This window comes from Microcaecilia unicolor, chromosome 10 (assembly GCF_901765095.1).
Source record: "Microcaecilia unicolor chromosome 10, aMicUni1.1, whole genome shotgun sequence".
Lineage (NCBI taxonomy): Eukaryota > Metazoa > Chordata > Amphibia > Gymnophiona > Siphonopidae > Microcaecilia > Microcaecilia unicolor.
Window position 1 is genome coordinate 36,537,181 of NC_044040.1, and position 17,472 is coordinate 36,554,652.

General features: G+C 44.3%; 1 protein-coding gene across 1 annotated transcript in view; it reads right to left on the reverse strand.

The window, feature by feature from the left end:
- Nucleotides 1-17,472, reverse strand: part of COG5 (component of oligomeric golgi complex 5) — a 333,667-nt gene that overhangs the window by 300,525 nt on the left and 15,670 nt on the right. Inside the window, exon 3 of the mRNA XM_030216260.1 lies at nt 7,709-7,766. Coding sequence (XP_030072120.1) covers nt 7,709-7,766 — 58 coding nt within the window. The remainder of the gene's footprint in view (nt 1-7,708; nt 7,767-17,472) is intronic.

Below are 17,472 nucleotides of genomic sequence, written 5' to 3' on the forward strand. Positions count from 1 at the left end.
GGCCATTAAGTCCATCACCAGCATCCCCCAACGGGCAGCTATCTGATCAAACGCCAGAGGGGAAAGTATCCACTCCCCCGGCTCCAACTGGTGGCGACTGAGAAAGTCCGCTTGCATATTCTGTGATCCCGCTATATGAGCCGCCGTCAAGAGAGAGAGGTGAGTCTGTGCCCCACGGCAGATCATGGCCGCCTCGCATGCTAGTGGTGCACTTCTGGTGCCCCCCTGACGGCTCACGTAGGCGACTGCCGTCGCACTGTCCGAGAGAACTCGAACTGGGCAACCACGGAGAAGAAACAGACACTCCCGAAGGGCCAGATGAATCACCCACAACTCCAAGCGGTTGATAGACCAAGACGCCTCCGTTGCAGTCCAAATGCCCTGGGCCATCTGTTGGAGGCAATGAGCCCCCCAACCAGATAGCGACGCATCCGTGGTCACGATCTTCCATTCCGGGGTTTGCAGAGGAATGCCCAACACCAGATTCTTTTGAATGAACCACCAGTGCATGATTGTGTGCAGACGGGTCGAACATGGCACCTGAACCTCGTAATCCTCCGAGAGAGGAGACCAACGGCTCAGAAGGTGCCACTGCAGGGGGCACATGTGAGCTCTGGCCCACTTTACAATGTCCAAGTTGGAGGCCATGGAACCCAGAGGTTGTACATAGTCCCAAGCCCACGGGTTCGGAGTATGAACAGAACTTGCAACTGACCCTGCAACCGCTGTGCTCGAGCTGAAGGAAGAGAAACTATCCCTGTTTGGGTATCGAAGCACACTCCAAAGTATTCCAGCGTCTGGGAAGGCGTAAGGCTGCACTTTGGGAAGTTGATCACCCAACCAAGCGATTGAAGCAACCCAACCACTCTGTCGGTTGCCCATCGACTCTCCTCGAAACAAGACGCCCGCACAAGCCAGTCGTCCAGATAAGGATGGATTTGAATCCCTTCCTTTCTGAGACAGGCTGCCACTACGACAAGGACCTTGGAAAAAGTCCGAGGTGCTGTGGCTAGGCCAAAGGGCAATCGCTTTGAATTGAAAATGACGACCGAGCACTGCAAAGCGAAGAAAACGCCTGTGGGGAGGCCAAATTGGAATGTGTAAATAGGCCTCTGAGATCGAGAGACATCAAAAACTCCCCTGGCTGTACCACTGCGATCACTGAGCAGAGGATTTCCATGCGGAAATGCCGAACTCGTAAGGACCTGTTGACGCACTTGAGATCTAGGACGAGTTGCCAAGAACCGCCCTTTTTTTGCACCACAAAATAAATGAAGTATCGACCGCACCCTCTTTCTGCCGGGGGTACAGGCTGGATGGCTCCCAGTTGTTGTAAGTTGAGGGTGTGACGAACTGCCCGCACCTTGGCAGGAGATTTGCAAGGAGGTTCCAGAAACAAGTCTACTATCAGACGAGCCAATTCCAACTTGTAGCTGTCTCTGATAGCCTCCAAGACCCATCCGTCGGATGTTACCCTGGTCCACTCCACCAGGAATAGAGACAGCCTTCCCCCAGTAACCGGCTGGAGATGGACCAGGGCCCCATCATTGGGCGGACATGGCTGCGGGCTGGTTTCTGTTACCGGAAAGGAAGGCCCGCCTGTCACCTCGAAAAGGCTGAGGTCTCCAAGAAGACCTTGCTCTCTCAAAAGAGGCCCTGCGACCTGGACGGTAACGACGTGTATCCCTAAACATAGGTCTATGTCCCGCCGGTCGCAAAAATTTGGACCTGTCCTCCGGGAGGCGCTGGCCCTTAGAGTCACCAAGGTCCTTCACAATCTGTTCTAGGTCTGTCCCAAACCAAAGCTTTCCCCTAAAAGGAAACCTTGCTAACCATGACTTAAAGGCCACGTCTACAGCCCAATGTCGCAACCGCAGCCCAATGTCGCAACCGCAGCCCAATGTCGCAACCATAGCCAGCGATGCGCGGTGACTGCTAGGGAAACCTCTTTCGCCAAAGCCCCCAAAAGATCATAAAGAAGATATGCAAGGAAGGCTAAATCGGACTCTAAGGCCGGCAAAACAGACACGAGGTCCTCCAGAGAGGAGGCTTTCTGTACCCACGATAAGCATGCCCGTGCCGCATAGGAGCCTCAAACTGAAGCTTGCAGGGAAAAAGCTGCTACTTCTAAGGACAGCTTCAAGCAAGTCTCCAACTTACGATCCTGAGGGTCCTAGAGCACCGTGCCACCCTCCACAGAGAGAGTGCTTTTCTTAGTGACTGCTGTGATTAATAAATCCACCCTAGGAACCTTCAGCAAGTCTAAGTCAGCAGCAGGCAGCACGTAAAGACGCGACATAGCTCTAGCAGCCTTAAGCCCACTGTCCGGCGTATCCCACTGCGCCAAAATAAGGATTTTTGTGGCCTCATGCACATGAAAGGAATGAGGTGGGCATTTGGTGCTGGGGCACCGGACCTGTACCCCCTGACGATTAAGGGGGTGAAATGGCCAAAACCTCAAAAGCCCTAATAATCAGGGACAGAAGCTCTTCCCTGCGAAAAAGGCGGGCAGCCATCGGGTCATCCCCCTCCTCAGAAGGCAGGGTGGCCTCATCTGCCAAATCCAATGATTCTGAGGGACAGCCCGGAGACAAAACCGGGCCATCTGTATCAGATAGCTCCTCGGGATCCAAAATCTCCACCCAGGGAATTTTTGCCAGGAAAGACTGAGAGGCCGCAGCAACCGAAGTTTGCTGAGGAAGAGACAGGGCTGCCTGAAGAGAAGCTCCTGACTAAAACAAAATCAGGAAAAAAGGGAACTGAAAGGAACTCCCCTGCTCCCTCTAAATTGCTTTCCTCCTTCGGCGCCTTTGCCACAGAAGCGCACTGTGCCTCCTGTCTGTCAACTGCCACATGCGGAGCTGAGAGGAAAAAATGGCGCCCGCCTACACGCGCTGCACTAACAGCCCTGAGGAAACTGCCAAAACTATCCCCTGCGCTTCTGACTCACCAGACGCCTGAGGGGAACCCCCATCGCGCTGAACACCCAATGTGGGCTAACGGCGGCACGACTCACACTCCCCCGACGCTGCTCTCTGGCCCCCACACCGGGAGCAGCGCTTAGCCACCTCAGAAGGCACTGATATGCTCCACAAACGCCAGCCTCTCAAACAGACTCGGCAGCCTAGCTAGCTCCTCCATATGATTAAACAAAAACAAAGTCTCTTACCTTTTTTTTTTTTTTTTTTTTTTACTCAGGAGAGAAAGGCAACATCCATCAGGCCCACAGCCCCGGGCGACGGAGGAAAGGTAGAGGGAGACCGGGAGGGACCTAGCACCACCAGCTGTACACCAGAAGCTACAAACAGCCACTCAACCCGACTGTGCTAAACTAAGCCCAAAGGACACCAGAAGCCAGATCAAACCAGAGCTGCACAGAGATGTCCCTCCACCTGCTAGATAAAGAGAATACTGAGGTTTACTTGGCTGCACAGGTCCACATATAGCAAACCTCGGAGGTTCTCTCTATCTCCACCTGCTGGTAGAGGGGCACAACCCATAAGTCTCTGGATTGATCTGTGGGACGCTATGGGATGATATACTGTTATGCCTCCAAATACACTTGATTCCCTTTCTGTCACAGAAGTCCGAAGAAATTTACAACTATGCCTGGTTATCACATAAACTGAAATAAAACAGAAGCAGTACACCTTAAGTATAAAGCTACAGGGTATGTGGATAGCCCCTTACTTTTAAGTGATACTACATAACAATCTGGAACTTTTAAAAAAATGTTATAAAATAAGTGATAGAATGGTAGTTCCAGTTGCATTTATCCTGAAGGGGTAGGCTTGATGCTATAAAAATGACAGTCACTCCCAAGCTTAACAATACTGAGTACGCTCCCTCTTCTTATTCCCAATGCCATTTACAAAGAACTAGAATGTAGCCTCTCTCGCTTTTTTTTTTTTTTTTTGCAGCTTAATAAAACCCCCTGAATTGCTATGAAAAAGTTATAAATGAGAAAGCAGGAGGAGGGAGGGGTCAATTTTCCCAGCTTCAAGAATTATCCCACTGTCTTTCTGTTGAGAGAAGGGAATATCTGGCTTCCAGAGGATGAAACCTCTGAAAAACTAATATGGCTGCTACTAGAAGAAGAAATTATTTCCTGGAATGACACTGTCAGAGATTAGTTGCTTATTTACTATTTTCACCTACAGGCTTTTCGCTCTCTAGAAAAGGGTTTTGCATCTGAAGATATGTTTTCAAGAAAAATACTTGGAACAATACTTTAAGATCAGTTTCAAAGAAATATCCTATAGAACCTGGCAAACAAAGCAGATTTGGTCTTTAGATTATAACTCCTTATTTCTAGCTATGATAAATATTTAAAAACTTTCGCCTAGCTCCAGTACAACTTTGGACTGCCCCATTACACAGTTCTCTTGGTTGCAACTACAGGATTCTAGCAAATACAATGTGATTGAATTTTAGAATCTCTCTCTAAGAGGATGGTCTCTTTTCCTTAATCAAGGTCCTGATTCTATAAAATATTATAAAGAGACATTAGTGGGGCTAACAGAGAGATTTGGGAAGTATGGGAGTAAGGATTAGGAACCTCGTCATCCGAGCAAAAGAAGCTATTTGGACAAGGACCAATTTGGCCTCCATAAATCAGTCAATGCTGTTCTTAGAGAGCATATTGAAGCCTGCTAAAAATGTCAAGGTTCTCCAGTCAAGGGGATAATCGTTGTTGGCTCTATGCTAAAGGAGACAGGAATGATGTTGCACACAATATATATTGTACAACACTACAGGTTTAGTAGACAGCAGCATCATCTAGAATTTGTCAAGTGTTGGATATAAATGAAATTCTATTGTATAGGGTCGTAATTTGGAAATTACTGCACTTGAGAGAAAGCTTGCAGAAAAGAACTTTTTTTGATTTTATGTTAATGATTGCACTTAACTCATCATTAACTACTGAAAAAGCACTACACAGCTGGAACTGAATACACAGTGGAACACTATGTTTATTTAGAAAAAATGAGAAAGTGGCAGCAGAGGACAAACCAAATTCTTCAAATAATAGAAAAGCTTGGACGTGTATGTAGAAAGGCACCTAAGGGGGGAAGTTATCAACATAAGCTACTGTTAAGACATGTTTTTTTAACTGCTAACTTCAGTTATTAATAACTACATCTAATATAGTATTACATTTTGTTTAAAGATCAGAAGTGACATATATGTTTATTCCACACTTGATATACCACCTTTCTGTAGATACAGACAAAGCAGCTTACATATATTCTTTTCTGTCCCTAATGGGCTCACAATCTAAGGTTATTTGTACCTAGGGCAATGGAAGGTGTTCTTTTACTAAGGCACGCTCACGTTTTTAGCACGCGCTAAAAGCAGGCGTGTGCTAAACATTAGAGATGCCAATGCATTCCTATGGGCGTCTCTAATGTTTAGTGAGCGCCCAATTTTAGCATGCGCTAAAAACGTATGTGCACCTTAGTAAAAGACCCCCTAAGTGATTTGCCCCAGGTCATAAGGAACTGCAGTGGGAATCAAACCCAGTTCTCCAGGATCTCAACCCAACTGTTAGGCAGCAGTGGAAATTGAACCCAGTTCACCAGGCCTAACAATAAGGGAAAATCAAGGACGGGGGGGGAGGGGGCCTTTTTCACATCACTATAATTTGATTATGAAAATACAGCCTTGGTTCTTGTTAACCTGCTTGTTTAGTCTGTATTAAACATATACTAATAAACTTATATCAATATTTTTTTTTAATGTAGTCAGACAGCGCTCATGCAGGGACAAGGTACCTACTCACTGGTTTATATATGTGCACCCCTCTATGCTATTTTCTTTCTACAGAAATGGCACAACTGTACTTGAACAAAAATATGATTACTATTTTTATTACTATAATTGTTATTAACAGGCATATGCTAGACTGCCAATCACACTAAAACCCATCTAGGTGGTTTACAACTAAAAACAGAAAAGTATAAACAGTAATAACAAAACACGAGACAAATCAAAGATGATATCTGAGAAAACAAGTAAATAGTCCAATCAATAGACAGAGAAGCCCTTTTACTAAGCTGCAGTAAGCACTAACGCGTGCTTACTGCTGGTATAAAGCACTACTGTGAGGCACATTCAGGCGCCCTGTGCTAGTTTTGGGACCAGCACGCACTACCCATATACTAAAAAATAGAATTTATTTTATAGCACTGGGTGTGTGTCTGGAGGGGGAAAGTAGGTGTGGTCTGCACGCTAATTGATTAGCACAGGATTAGCATGTGAGCCCTTACCACCTAGAAAATAGGTGTCGGTAAGTGCTAACACGCTAATGGGGAAATTAATGCATGGCCATTAACGGGAATCATGGAAAATGGGGCCATTGTACTGCCTTGCTAAAGCGACCTCAGTGCATGGGAAAGACTTGTGCTGGGGGTAGCACAGCCCACTTTGTAGCACAGCTTAGTAAAAGGATTCCATAGTACGGTTAAACATATTTCACACAAAAAATATTTCTCATAAAACTGCATAGGCATATAGGTAGGAACACAAGATTATAACTACTATTATTTTATATTTATTTACTGGGGTTTATTAACCGCCTTTATGAAGAAATTCATCCAAGGCGGTGTACAGCAGGTACAATTTAACGTAAGACTTACAATTTAGTTTACAGAATAGTAAAAATGACCAAATATAAACATAAATACATCTATTTTTAGCATCATAGCAGGACATAAAGGCATTATTGTTTAATCACTATTAATCACTCTTCTCATTATTCATATGAGACAATCTTATATTCTCAGCTCCTGAAGATGAAGTATTGCATTTTTTTTTTTTTATAAGATCCACTTTCGGTACCATGGCAGGAAGTGCTGTCAATCAAATAGAAAGCACAAAAAAATCTTTTTTTAAAAGCTGTGGCTTCTTCATATTAGTTTTTCTGCAGTGAACCAGGCACATCGATGCTACACTGTTCAACGTTTAAATGATATATATTCTTACACTTGCAATTTGGTTATGCAATCCACACATAGTTCAGAGCTACTGTACCAAGTAAATGTTAAAAAATTCATGTGTACATGCACAGAGTATACAAGCACAATTGTGCCTTCTTCTGAGCAGGTGCTACTGGGAGTCACTGAACAAATCAATTTTATTTATTTGGATTTTGCTCACATCTTTTTCAGTAGTAGCTCAAGGTGAGTTACATTCAGGTCCACTGGGAGGATCTTTTACTAAAGCGAACTCACGTTTTTGGTGCGCACTAAAATTGTGGGCTCACTAAATGTTAGAGACATCAATGCATTCCTCTGGGTGTCTCTAACATTTAGCGTGTCCACAAATGTAGCACGCGCTAAAAAATGTGAGCGCACTTTAGTAAAAGATGCCCTGGGTATTTAATACAGGCACACAGGTACCTATGTTGTCTTTGTCACATTTACAACTATTACCCATGCATATATATGACAGTCCTCTCATATTCTTTATTTGAATTTTTTTTTTTTACTTTAATTATGTTTTCACAAAAAGTGTATAAAACATTTATGCCCAAATATAGAATAAGGTGAGTACTTACATTTTGGTATTTTGCGTTTATAAAATGAGCATAAAACAGAAATTTTGGATATTTTACATAGGCATCCAATTATGAAATTAGCCCCCCATGTGACTAGTTTCTTGGACTCCCGAGGTTCTCTGCTGGATATTAATCATACCCATAATTTACCTTCCAAAGACTCAATCCCGGTTGCCTGTGCCAGCAAATCTTCATGTCTTGCAACAACCTAAAAAGTGATAAAATGAATGGTCATGTTCTACAATCTCTATTACAAAAATGTTATTTACTTGCTGAAGCCCTGATACCAGATGAATGGGGTAATTTTATAAAGAGACTTGGGTGTCGAGAAAGTACAATTATACCTCACCTGATAAGGGTTGTTTGTTGAATCTTTCCAATATGAGCTAGTGCAGCAGGGAAGTCATTCAATATGCTATTGTCCCAGCTTTCCCATCACCCTAGTCCCCTGATGGCGAACCTATGACACGCGTGTCAGTACTGACACGCGTAGCCATTTTCGGGGACACGCGGCCGCATGTGGCCGCATACAGAGAAGCAGCGGCGTTCCCCGGGGCGGATCGCCGATGCGCCCCCCCCCCCCCCGGTGCATGTTTACCCGCTGGGGGGGGTGCTGTGTGCGCTCCTATTGGCTCCCTCCGAGTCCTCCGCTTGTTCCCTCCCTGCTACTCCCTCTGCCCCGGCTCCTGCACGGCCGTTAGGGGATCTTTGACCTCACTTCCGGCCGGCGGAGCAGACAGCAGCAGAATGCCGTGGGGGACGCATCTCTGGGGGCCCTGTGATCGCCATTACCACATAACCACAGCAACCATCATCCAATCTACTGTTCTGGGGTGTCGTGGATTTCTAATTGACCATCATTACTGAGATAGGTGAGGGGGAGGCTGGGAGAGGCGAGGGCATGTGCTATGGGTGCCGTTTCCCGCCATTAGAAATAGCGGCAGCCATCTTAATTTACATAAGGTGGTCAGTTAGGCTAGTTAACCCCTAATTGCCTGCAGGGCTAACAGGCTATCTATAATTCTATCTTCTGTCACTGCCCCCCTGATGGAGAACCCAAAAAATAACAAACCAAGGTTAAGTAAAGGAAGTGGTAGTAGCAGTAGCCGACCCTTTCAAGAGACATGGACCGAGATGTATGGCATTATAGAAAAAAATGGCAGATCATTTTGCGTTCTATGTACTGAAACGGTAGTAAGCAGAACGTGGAATATAAATAGACATTTTGAAACTAATCATTCCCAGCTCTTGAAAAAAAGTGAGGATGAAAGGAAGGAATACATTTCCAGGCAGCTACACTTTTATAAGAGCCAATCTAATTCCATCCTTAAATTTGTAAAAGGTTCTACAAATTTAACATCTGCAAGTTTGAGCATTGCTCACTCCATAGCTCAGCATGGAAAAGCACTCAGTGAGGGAGAATTTATTAAAGAAACTCTCCTGACTGTACAGAAATGTAGAATTCTTGAATAAATGCAGGTATTTTCTAGACCCATGGAGGGATCTACACTAAAGTTTCCTGTATCAAAGGCTGTGTCTAAGTTTAAGTATTAAAGATGTAAATTTAAGGCCAATACTATATATACTAGGAAGCAGGACTGTATAAAAGTTAGAAGTTCATAATTAACAAGGGGTGAAACATAAAAATCTGGAGGTCAGCGCTGGGGGAAAAGGGGGGGGGCGTGACTCGTTCTCTAGCAAGAACAATAGGACAGGAAAGGAAGGAGTCTAGAGGTGGTGGGAGGGGGGAAAGGAGAAGGGTGGGGAGGGGGGAAGGGGAACTGTGGAAAGGAGTTATGGGAGCAAGGTGTTTTTTTTTTCTCTTTCTTCTTTCTCTTTATTTCTTCCCTATTGGTTTGGATAGTCTCATATGGCTCTCAACTGCGGATCAAAGAAAGGAGGGTGCCCAGGGGCTGGGGGGGGCGCTCTTCAGAATGCGAAAGTTATCAGACACTGTAATGGTTATAAAACAAGAGGCTGAACTTAATTAGGTTGATATCCTGGAATGTGGGGGGGATCTCCTCGCCTGTGAAACGTACTAAAGTACTGCAGGCTTTGCAGAGACACAAAGCTGACATAGCATTCCTCCAGGAGACCCATCTTTCCAATAACGAGCACAGTAAATTTCAGAAGGGTTGGGTAGAACTGGCAGTAGGCTCGCCAGCACAGGGGAAAAAAGGAGGAGTGTTGATATTAATTCGGAGGGGCCTGCAGATGCGAACTAAAACAATAAAACGAGATGAGGGAGGCAGAATAGTGATAATGGAAGTAGAAATAGGCACATCTTCATATATTCTGTGCAATATATATGCACCCAATGTGTATGACAAGAAATTCTACAACAAATTATTGGAACTGCTGGGCTCCTACCAGGGGGGGGCAATGTTATACTCAGAGGGGATTTCAATATGGTGATAGATCCTGAGATAGATAGATGTGGCAAATTGGGTCCACAGCATAGATTTCAATCAAGAGGTGTGCCTTTCCTCTGCTCAGCCCTCAACTTGATAGATGTGTGGAGAATATTGCATCCTTCGCAGAGGGACTACACGCATACCTCCAGAGAGCACTTGACTCAATCCCGTATAGATTATTTTCTCATATCCCCAGCACTGTTTTCCCAAGTGCCAAAAGCAGAGATAGGTCCATGCGAGATTTCGGACCATGCGATGGTATGGTTTGAACTACAGGTTACTGGAAGAGGGCTTGGGAAGGGAGGGTGGAGATTCCCGTTCGAACTGTATAGAGACCCAAATTTTAACTATCAATGAAAAATGGCAGGAATTCCAGCAATTTAACGGAGGTCACAGACAGAAGGTGGTACTATACTGGGAAACAGCCAAAGCAGTAATGAGGGGGGAGGTGATAGCTTACAGAGCTAGAGCTAGGAGAATGAGGGATAAAGAGATCCTACGCTTGGAAAGAGAGGCTCGGGTGAGAAGGAAGAGATTAGGGGAGGAAGTAACGGACGAGAACAAGGAGTTGCTCATAACTCAGAAAAACCTAAACGAGCTCCTTCATCAAAGAGCACAAAAAACGCAAATGTACTATAAATACCAACTATTTCAATATGGAAATAAAGCAGGCGCACTATTGGGCAGGTTAGTGCAAGGGAAGAAAGGGCCCTCAAGGATCCTACAAGTGAAGGATGGAGGAGGGAATCTCATAAAGGAAACCGGAGATATTATAGGGAGATTTAGGGATTTTTTTATGGCCCTATATGCAAAACCTACTGATATTGTAGAAGACAGTAACCTATATTTAATAAACCAAAATTTGCCCAAGATCACTGAGGAGCAAAAGGAGACTCTGAACAATCCTACTGAGGAAGGGGAATTGATGTTGGCCCTACAGCAAAGTGACTTGCATAAGGCGCCAGGGCCAGACGGATTCAGTATAGCATTCTATAAGATCTTACAAAAGCAGGTCACACCTCCTCTGTTGGATTTATATAACCACATGATCTCAACTGGGACTATGCCAGACTCCCTTAACATAGCAAAAATTATATTATTACGAAAGCCTGGGAAGGAAGACACTAAAGTAAGTTCCTACAGACCAATCTCCCTATTAAATAGTGATCTTAAATTGTATGCGAAGATCCTGGCAAATCGACTGGCAAAGCTTTTGCCTTGGTTAATAGCACCTCCTCAAGCTGGGTTTGTGCAAGGGAGAGCAGTGGCAAAGAATGTGAGGGCTCTGTTGGCATCCTTGGAGACAGTGGAAAGACAGAAAAGGCCTTCTCTGGTTGTCAGTTTTGACGCAGAGAAGGCCTTTGATAGGGTGGTGTGGGGCTTTCTATTTGCGGTACTGACAAAGATGGGCATTGAAGGGGCTTTCCAGGATGCGATAGGAGAACTATATGTAAACCCTCAGGCATATTTATGGATCAATGGGGAACAGTCACCCTTATTCCCGATCAGGAGGGGTACGAGACAGGGGTGTCCTCTCTCGCTCCTACTATTCGTCTTGGTCTTAGACCCATTGATCAGGGAAATTATGGACCACCCAGAAATAGAGGGGGTAAATTGGGGACCTGAAGGGTTTAAGATTTCTGCTTTTGCAGATGATTTATTGGTCCATCTAACACAACCAAAAAGTTCGTTGGAAGCCTTATTAGAACTCTTTAGGGAATATGGGGATTTCGCCGGTTTTAAAATAAACTATTCAAAATCATTAGCGCTAGCCACAGACAATAGCGTGAGGCAGATGTGGGGAGCAGAGTTCCCACTACGATGGGCATCAGAGTCACTCCAATACTTAGGAGTACAGATTCCCAAAAAAACATCGGAAATACATCTGATGAATATCGGTAATAGGATTGCAGCTTTGAAGGACCGATTAGACGGATGGGGAGCCCTGCCACTTAATCTGCATGGGAGAGTACATCTGTTTCGTATGGTGGAATTTCCACGATGGTTATACTTATTTCAGGTACTCCCTATACGATTACGGGCTAAAGATATAAATCAAATCTTCAAATATGTCAGGAAATTTATTTGGAGAGGGTCAAAGCCAAAACTCCCTTTGAAGTTAATGATGGGGTCATGGAGAGAGGGAGGCATTGGATTACCAAACCTCCGCCGCTACAATCAGGCTAGTCTACTCCGGCACCTGGGTGATTGGTTATTAGATAGGCAAGACTACACCCCCCGTAGCTTGAAGCTGGAATGTTTCAAACCATACCACTTATATTTCATGTTACAATGCCCGAGCCGACAACTCCCGTCATGGGTAAGCAATAGCATATTGGTAAGACCTCTGAGACAAATGTGGAGAGAGTTAAATGAGATCTGGGGGCTAGCGGCAGACGTAACAGATCTTCTGCCTTTGCAGGGCAACCCACAGTTTTCACCAGGTACGGAGAATAAAGTACTTTGTAGGTGGGCAACGATGGGGATCACCAGACTAGAACATGTACTAGATTCTAAGGGACAATTATTGGAGCTTGGAGCTCTGGGGGTAGGTATTACTCAAAATCATCAATTTGCGTATTATCAGATAGCACATTATGTCAGATCTTTAGAGCAAGGGAAATTGAGTAGTGGACATGGGCGCCAAATAAGGGCATTCTTTAGTTCCATGCGAGGGGGGCGTTTATCGGTTTCTGGATTACAAAAAGCATTGGGGGAGACGAGCAGGGGTAGAGATACAGACCATATTTTAGGGAAATGGGCTCATGATCTAAAGCGTCCAAACCTGAAGCTAGACTTTCAGAAGTTATCGACTAGGATTCCTACCCTATCGAGAAACGCTGCCATGAGGGAATGTCAATACAGGATTTTATATAGGGCATACATGTCAAAGTATCAAGTATCCAAATTTGGAGGAGGAATTGATCCTTTATGCTCTAAGTGTGGGCAGAGGGAAGGCACATTATATCACTACCTTTGGGAATGTTATAAGATCCAGAACTATTGGAGGCAAATTGTGGGATTTCTAGAGTTGATACTAAAGAGCAAGATTCCGCTTACTCCGCAGGGTCTCCTTTTAGATCAGTATGAGTTCTTTGTCTTGCACACGGGGGGAGCCCGGCAGTTCATCAGGAAAGCCAGTTTAGTAGGTAAGAAACTGATTTTGCAGGCTTGGGTGCATTCTGAACCGCCGGAGTATTGGCATTGGAGAAATAGTTTATATGAACTGCTGATGATGGAGAGGAGAGAGGTGGGATCCTCCCCTAAAGGAAAGAAGGCATTCCTGAGGATCCCTGGCGCCCAGGGCAAGAAGTTTTATTCTGAACCGACTATGAAGCGGCCATATCCTGTGGTTTTTTTTTTCCCCTTTCTTTCTTTCTTTGAATATCAGGTTGGGGGGAGTGGGTGGGCAAAGGGAGCAGGTGGGGTTATTAAATTGCAAAGTGTATGGGAGAGCAGTTAAGGCGGATTAGAAGCTATGCCTAAAGAACAAACATGGTAAACAGAACAAATCATAACACTTGGTAGCTTGGTATAGTAGACTAAGTCGGCATAATAAGAGTATTACCTTCCAGAACGGGGGAGGGGGTCATCAGAGTATAGGACCCAGGACCTCCTCCGGGACGGGAGGGAGCTAGTTCAACATGGAAAGTCAAAGCATACACATGTTGACCAACACTTAGAGGGGGGGAGGGGTAGAAATAATATGTTAAAAAATTTGATAACGAGTTGTATCATACGGTTAAAAAAGAGTTTGTTTATATACTCTAAATTTCTGTATATGCACCAGGTTAACAGTGTTTTCTTTGAAGTGTCATCAATAAAAACTGTTGAACTTTAAACTACAAGGAAGGGAGGGCGGGGGGAGGGGGTGTCTAGTGATAAAAGAAGAAAATGATTTGATGTATGTGGACGGATTACAAGTTGTCTGTTGTATTAGTAAGGTTATCTGCTGGACATTATGTATATATGTTTCATATAATACGTCAATAAACAGATTTAAACTAAAGAAACTCTCCTAAGATGTGCACCAGTTCTATTTCACGATATGCAGAATAAAGATGCAATTATTAAGAGAATAACTGAGATACCACTCAGTAGAAATATCAATTGAAGATTTAGCCAATGAAATTCAGCAACAAAAAAGTCACTAATAGGCAGATTAGTTAAAGAATTCCCCCTCCCCCTCACTTATCTTAGTTCACGGCACCCCAAACAAGTTAAATAATATCAAGGCCAACAAAAGAAACCGACTGACAGATGAACAAAGAAGTCACTAAGCAGGTAAGTTAAATAATTAGTTTTTGGTTTATTAAATACAGTTATATATTACAATTATACATTTTTGTTATTTAAACTATAAATATCACGAAATTATGTTTTTTTTTCTCGAAGTGACACACCACCCGAGTTATGCTGGGTTTTTTGGCGATTTTGACACACCAAGCTCAAAAGGTTGCCCATCACTGCCCTAGTCATAAGAACATAAGAATATCCATACTGGGTCAGACCAATGGTCCATCTAGCCCAGTATCCTGCTTCCATCAATCCAGGTCACAAGAAACTGACATAAACCCAATTAGTAGCAACATTACATGCTACCAATCCCATGGCAAGCAGTGGCTTCCCCCATGTCCATCTCAATAACAGATTATGGACTTTTCCTCCAGGAACTTGTCCAAACCTTTTTTTTTTTTAAACACAGATACACTAACCGCTGTTACCACGTCCTCCAGCAATGAGTTCCAGAACTTAACTGTTCTTTGAGTGAAAAAACATTTCCTCCTATTTGTTTTAAAAGTATGTCCATGAAATTTTCATTGAGTGTCCCCTGGTCTTTGAACTTTTTGAAAGAGTGGAAAATCGATTCACTTCTACCCGTTCTATACCACTCAGGATTTTATAGACCTCGATCATATCCCCCCTCAGACATCTCTTTTTCAAGCTGAAAAGCCCTAAACTCTTTAGCCTTTCCTCACATGGGAGCAGTTCCACCCCCTCTATCATTTTGATGCTCTTCTTTGATCCTTTTCTAATTCCGCTTTATCTTTTTTGAGATATGGTGACCAGAATTGAATGCAATACTCAAGGTGAGGTAGCACCATGGAACGATACAAAGGCATATTATTTTCGGTTTTATTTTGCATCCCGTTTGCTTTTTTGGCCACCGCCGCTGCACACTAGGTAGAAGATTTCCATGTATTGTCTACAATTAACACCTAGGTCTTTCTTAAAGTGGACCCTAGCATTAGTTAACTATGATTCGGATTATTCTTCCCAATGTGCATCACTTTGCATTTGTCCACATTACATTTCAACTACCATTTGGATGCCCAGACTTCCAGTTTCGTAAGATCTTCCAGCAATTTTTCATAATCCGCTTGAGTTTTGACTACTTTGAATAGTTTCGTGTCATCTGCAAATTTAATCACCTCACTCATCATTCCAATTTCCAGATAATTTATAAGTATGTTAAATAGCACCAGTTCCAGTACAGATCCCTACGGAACTCATACACCCTTCTCCATTGAGAAAAAAAGGTCATTTTACCTTACTCTTCTGTCCAATAACCAATTCCTAATCTACAGAAGGACACTGTCCCCTATACCATAACTCCTTAATTTTCTCAGGAGTCTCTCATGAGGTACTTTGTCAAAAGCTTTCTGAAAATCTAGATATACTACATCAACCAGCTCTCCTTTATCAGCATGTTTATTCACGCCTTCGAAGAAATGAAGCAAATAGGTCCACGGAGTTTGAGTTATTGGATGTTTTTTTGGATCAATGAAAGACAATTTCACCCTTTAACATGGATATTTGCACTGGGTGCTTGTGTGGGTCTCTGAGATACTTTATCTCCAATTATTATAGATATCGAGGTTTGCTTATTTTATATAGAGATCTTCTTTTTGTGATTGGTTGTGGACACCACAGATTGCTTCTTAGCTTTCCCCACTCTAGTTCTTTTTGACCCAAATTCCCCAGCCCTCAGGCCCTTGTTGCCCACAAAATAATACACCTTATCAAGATTTTTTTTCACTGGAATTCATAAGACTGCTGCCAGAGGTCACAGCACCTATTTTCAAAGTGAAGCCAGAATAGGAAAGAGTGACTGGGGGATCGTTCCAGCCCCAACCTCACCACTAGACACCAGGGATTGAAAGGTAGGCTGGGGGGGGGGGGGGCGCCTACGGGTGGGTGAGAGGTGGGACGGATGTGCTGAGTGTAGAGGTGGGGTTCAACATGTCTAGATTAGCTGATATGTTTGGTTATCTGACCACCCATACATTCCCGTTTACATCAGATAATCATGAATCAAGTGCAGTAAAAAGGGGGTGATAAAGCAAAGTTACTCACCTGTAGCAGATGTTCTCTGAAGACAGCAGGTCCAGTATTCTCATATATGGGTGACGTCATCCAACAGAGCCCGGTGCGGACGCTGCATAGCATGCATTGCTTCAGAAAGTTTGGGCCATCTGCCAACCTCTCTTGAACTGCTAGTTCCAGGTCAAACACATAGCCATGAGAGTCTATGCGTTCCCACACCCATGGCAAAGAGTCTGGATGCAAAATGTCAAAAGTATCATAAGTGACCCTGGCCAGATACATCCTGTACTTCAGGGAGAGTCCACGACACTAAGCACACTGTGAGCCAAGGACTTCAAGTAGATACTCGTGTAGAGCTGGTAGGTCTGGATGCAAGCAATAAGCATTGAGGTCTGATAAAGCTTTCTCCCAAACGAGCTAGAGTCTGAGACTCTCTACCAGGGAGTACCAAGGTATGAGTCCGGGAGCTTCTGGCCCACAAGAGCAGATCTGACCACCAGAGAGTGGTGTGGCAATTCTGTGCCCTCAAATCCAGAAGCCTCGTGGATATGATACAGAGTATCCGCCTTCTTCGGTATAAACTGCACTGAGAGGGTAGATTCCTAGTTCCTCAGCAGTGCATCCTTCAGGATAGGGTGTAATGGAACTGTGACCTGCTCCCAAGGAGGAGATTTATAGTCGAAGACTGATAGCATCTCAGCCCTGGGCTCCTCCTGTTTCCAACTTAAATGGGATGGCCGAAACCATCTCCTTCACAATACCAGTGAACGAGATTTTCATGTGGATATTCACACTTCTCGTGTGGCAGCAAGGGATACCATAAGACTCCTCTTCTGAGAAGTAACGTAGATCCTCCACAGACTCCCATGAACAGTCCAATTCAGACTCCTCTAGGTACTTAGGATGATCCAAGTCAGTCTCTACCCACCTCAGCTCAGTGGTACCACGACCATGCCCTGTAGGGCGCAGAGGTACAGCCCTACCCTCTGACTCTGGGAAACCTTCCTCTCCCGATGTTGAAGACAGTGCTGCATTGCTCGACACTAGTCTAGGCACCAGCGTTGAAGACCACTCCATAGGCAAAGGCTGGACCTCAGGAAGGAGCCGAGGCTGAGCTGCAGCTGGTGCAAGTGTCCTCAATGCCTAAATAGAGTGCAGCTGAACATCTGTGCC